At 42.5% G+C, this 3,828-nt stretch overlaps 1 protein-coding gene across 1 annotated transcript; it reads left to right on the top strand.

The window, feature by feature from the left end:
* Positions 1-1,208: 1,208 nt before the first annotated feature.
* On the top strand, positions 1,209-2,679 carry LOC139394698 (small ribosomal subunit protein mS33-like). Its single transcript, XM_071142792.1, has 2 exons — positions 1,209-1,460; positions 2,019-2,679. Exons 1-2 carry the CDS (start codon positions 1,246-1,248, stop codon positions 2,122-2,124), a joined length of 321 nt encoding a protein of 106 aa, XP_070998893.1. The 5' UTR covers positions 1,209-1,245; the 3' UTR covers positions 2,125-2,679.
* The last annotated feature ends 1,149 nt before the right edge of the window (positions 2,680-3,828 follow it).

Here is a 3,828-nt window from a genome sequence, read left to right as displayed (position 1 = left end):
GCCACATCAGCAGCGTTACATATGCAGAGCAAGGGGAACAACCAACCACCCCAAGGCTCAGAGCGAGTGAAGTTTGAAACGCTATTAGCGCGCGCTAACTAGCCAGCCATTTCACTTCGGTCACACCAGCCTCATCTCGGGAGTTGATAGGCTTGAAGTCATAAACAGCGCCATGCTTGAAGCACAATGAAGAGCTGCTGGCAAAAAGCACAAAAGTGCTGTTTGAATGAATGTTTACGTGCCTGCTTCTGCCTACCACCGCTCAGTCAGATACTTGTATGCTTGTATGCTCAGTCAGATTATATGCAACACAGGACACGCTAGATAATGTCTAGTAATATCATCAACAATGTGTAGTTATCTAGTGATTATGATTGATTGTTTTTTATAAGATAAGTTTAATGCTAGCTAGCAACTTACCTTGGCTTACTGCATTTGCGTAACAGGCAGTCTCCTTGTGGAGTGCAACGAGAGAGAGGCAGGTCGTTATTGCGTTGGACTAGTTAACTGTACGGTTGCAAGATTGGATCCCCCGAGCTGACAAGGTGAAAACCTGTCTTTCTGCCCCTGAACGAGGCAGTTAACCCACCGTTCCTAGGCCGTCATTGAAAATAATGTGTTCTTAACTGACTTGCCTAGTTAAATTTAAGATTAAATAAAGAAATCGGCGCACAAAAATATCGATTTCCGATTGTTATGAAAACTTGAAATCGGCCCTAATTAATCGGCCATTCCGATTTAATCGGTCTACCTCTAAAATATGTACATCTGCACAATGAGCACTTGTTGTGTCAAATACATGATTACCGTTGTTGGCAAGGTAGCGTGCACATTTTAGCCATATTAGCATAGACCAGGCATCAGTCAAAACAAGACATGGTATGAAGAACGAGCTGAAACGAGCCACCTACGATTCCCTACGTGCCAGCTTCTTGTCATTGTTGCTAGCTATCTGACCATCCAGAATCACCAAACAGACTTCTGCCCCATTTGAGCGCTCGCGTCATTTTGTTTTTGTGACTGTTTTTGTCAGCTAACCCGTCTATAGAAGTTATTTTTTATTTTTTGGGGGTGACGTTAAAAAAAAAAAAAAAATTTTTTTTTTTTTAAATTACGCATTCCTGCGCCTGTCTCCCGATCCTTTATACTGACATCAGCAAACCCGTCTATAGAAGTAAAAAAAATTTTTAGGACATATTTGACCGATGTTTGCTGCTTCTCTTTCCTCTTGTCTTTCAGCGAGCTATGGCCAGCCTGTCCAACTACGCCGTACGTATGGCGCGTCTCAGTGCACGTATCTTTGGGGATGTGGCGCGTCCTACGGACAACAAGTCCATGAAGGTGGTCCAGCTGTTCAAGGAGCCGCCCATGGCCCAGAAAAAGGAGGTGTACGACTGGTACCCTCAACACAAGATCTACTATGCCCTTACGCAGAAGCTACGATACATGGGACTCTTCAGGTAGTACATGACGTGGTGATGGGCTTAATAGATCCATAGGCCTATTCATGAGAAAGGGATCTGGGTTGTTTTGGCATGTCTGTGTTTGGCAGTGTGCAGTAATGTATACAGCCCTACTCTAGCCAGAACCACTGCTAGAGGCTTTAGAAGGTTCTTCTGGCTAACCACAGACAGGGAAATTAGTGTTCTAGACCCTGTTTGTCTCTGTGTTCTAACCAGACAGTATTCTAGACCCTGTTTGTCTCTGTGTTCTAACCAGACAGTGTTCTAGACCCTTTTTGTCTCTGTGTTCTAACCAGACAGTATTCTAGACCCTGTTTGTCTCTGTGTTCTAACCAGACAGTGTTCTAGACCCTGTTTGTCTCTGTGTTCTAACCAGACAGTATTCTAGACCCTGTTTGTCTCTGTGTTCTAGACCCTGTTTGTCTCTGTGTTCTAGACCCTGTTTGTCTCTGTGTTCTAGACCCTGTTTGTCTCTGTTCTTCTGTACACCTCCTTCAGTGTAGTATTAATTTAGCTCACATCAGTAATACCATTTCCTCCCTGTTTCCCCACCAGAGATGAACACGAGGACTTCAAGGAGGAGATGCGTCGGCTGAGGAAACTGAGAGGCAAGGGGAAACCCAAGAAGGGTGAGGGAAAGAGAGCCACCAAGAAGAAATGAGCTCTTCCTTTCCCTGTCATATAGGACCTGTGGATAAACCCAGCCTTGCCCTGTCATATAGGACCTGTGGATAAACCCAGCCTTGCCCTGTCATATAGGACCTGTGGATAAACACAGCCTTGCCCTGTCATATAGGACCTGTGGATAAACCCAGCCTTGCCCTGTCATATAGGACCTATGGGGGAATCACAACAGTCCTCGTTTGCTTTGGGACACCAGAGGAATGGCCTCCCTAACTGTATTCACAACGGTAACATGTGACCCCACTCAGGATGTTCATAATGAATGGATCCTTGGAACAGCTGATGATGTGTGTTGAGAGGATCCTTTCATGACCCCATCACAGGAGATCCTGTCTGACAAGTGACCAGTCTTTGACCGCTGTGTGTTTGGTACATAAAGCCTTTCTGTTCATTGCTTGACGAGAGGTTTCACTTGTGTCCACGTTGTTATCAGCTTTCTGTTCTCATAGTCTCTGTACAGTGAACGGGTGAAGGAGATCTGGAGGGCATCAGTACATAGAACTGTGATGCTGGTATGTTCCTATTGACTGAGACAAAGTCATGAATAAAATCCTGAAAACAAATCTGCTGAAATGTGACTCTCCAGTTTGTGACTGGTTTATTGCCATGCAAATACTGTGTTACACCATGTTGTTACTAGGGACTTGGTGTAACTACAGGAAACCCGTTAAAAACCTGATCTGTTCTCTTTATGAATTGATGGCCAGTTTTTCAAAAGTGATCTGTATTTCTCCTATCGGATAAACTGGATAGATGCCGGTTCTATTCATTATATTTATAATCATTTATTCTGTTTATCTGACAGGAGATATGAATGGAGAGTCCGGTTCTATTCATTATATTTCTAATCATTTAGTCTGTTTATCTGACAGGAGATATGAATGGAGAGTCCGGTTCTATTCATTATATTTATAATCATTTAGTCTGTTTATCTGACAGGAGATATGAATGGAGAGTCCGGTTCTATTCATTATATTTCTAATCATTTAGTCTGTTTATCTGACAGGAGATATGAATGGAGAGTCCGGTTCTATTCATTATATTTCTAATCATTTAGTCTGTTTATCTGACAGGAGATATGAATGGAGAGTCCGGTTCTATTCGTTATATTTATAATCATTTAGTCTGTTTATCTGACAGGAGATATGAATGGAGAGTCCGGTTCTATTCATTATATTTATAATCATTTAGTCTGTTTATCTGACAGGAGATATGAATGGAGAGTCCGGTTCTATTCATTATATTTATAATCATTTAGTCTGTTTATCTGACAGGAGATATGAATGGAGAGTCCGGTTCTATTCATTATATTTATAATCATTTAGTCTGTTTATCTGACAGGAGATATGAATATGAATGAGATACACATGGGTACTGGTGTTGTACAGAGACTGACTGGGTACGTCCACCCTATTCCCTATGTAGTGCACTACTTTAGACCAGAGCCCTATTCCCTATATAGTGCACTACTATAGACCAGTGCCCTATTCCCTATATAGTGCACTACTTTAGACCAGAGCCCTATTCCCTATATAGTACACTACTTTAGACCAGAGCCCTATTCCCTATATAGTGCACTACTATAGACCAGAGTCCTATTCCCTATATAGTGCACTACTATAGACCAGAGCCCTATTCCCTATGTAGTGCACTACTATAGACCAGAGCCCTATTCCCTATG

This window comes from Oncorhynchus clarkii, unplaced genomic scaffold, assembly GCF_045791955.1.
Source record: "Oncorhynchus clarkii lewisi isolate Uvic-CL-2024 unplaced genomic scaffold, UVic_Ocla_1.0 unplaced_contig_2796_pilon_pilon, whole genome shotgun sequence".
In the NCBI taxonomy this organism is placed as follows: Eukaryota; Metazoa; Chordata; class Actinopteri; order Salmoniformes; family Salmonidae; genus Oncorhynchus; species Oncorhynchus clarkii.
The sequence above is the reverse complement of the archived record's forward strand: the minus strand, read 5'-3'. Positions and strand labels throughout refer to the sequence as shown.

Coding starts and splice junctions, on each gene's coding strand:
- LOC139394698 (XM_071142792.1), top strand. CDS start 1,246: ATGGCCAGCCTGTCCAACTACGCCGTACGTATGGCGCGTCTCAGTGCA. Junction 1,461..2,018: donor CGATACATGGGACTCTTCAG/GTAGTACATGAC, acceptor TTTCCCCACCAG/AGATGAACACGAGGACTTCA.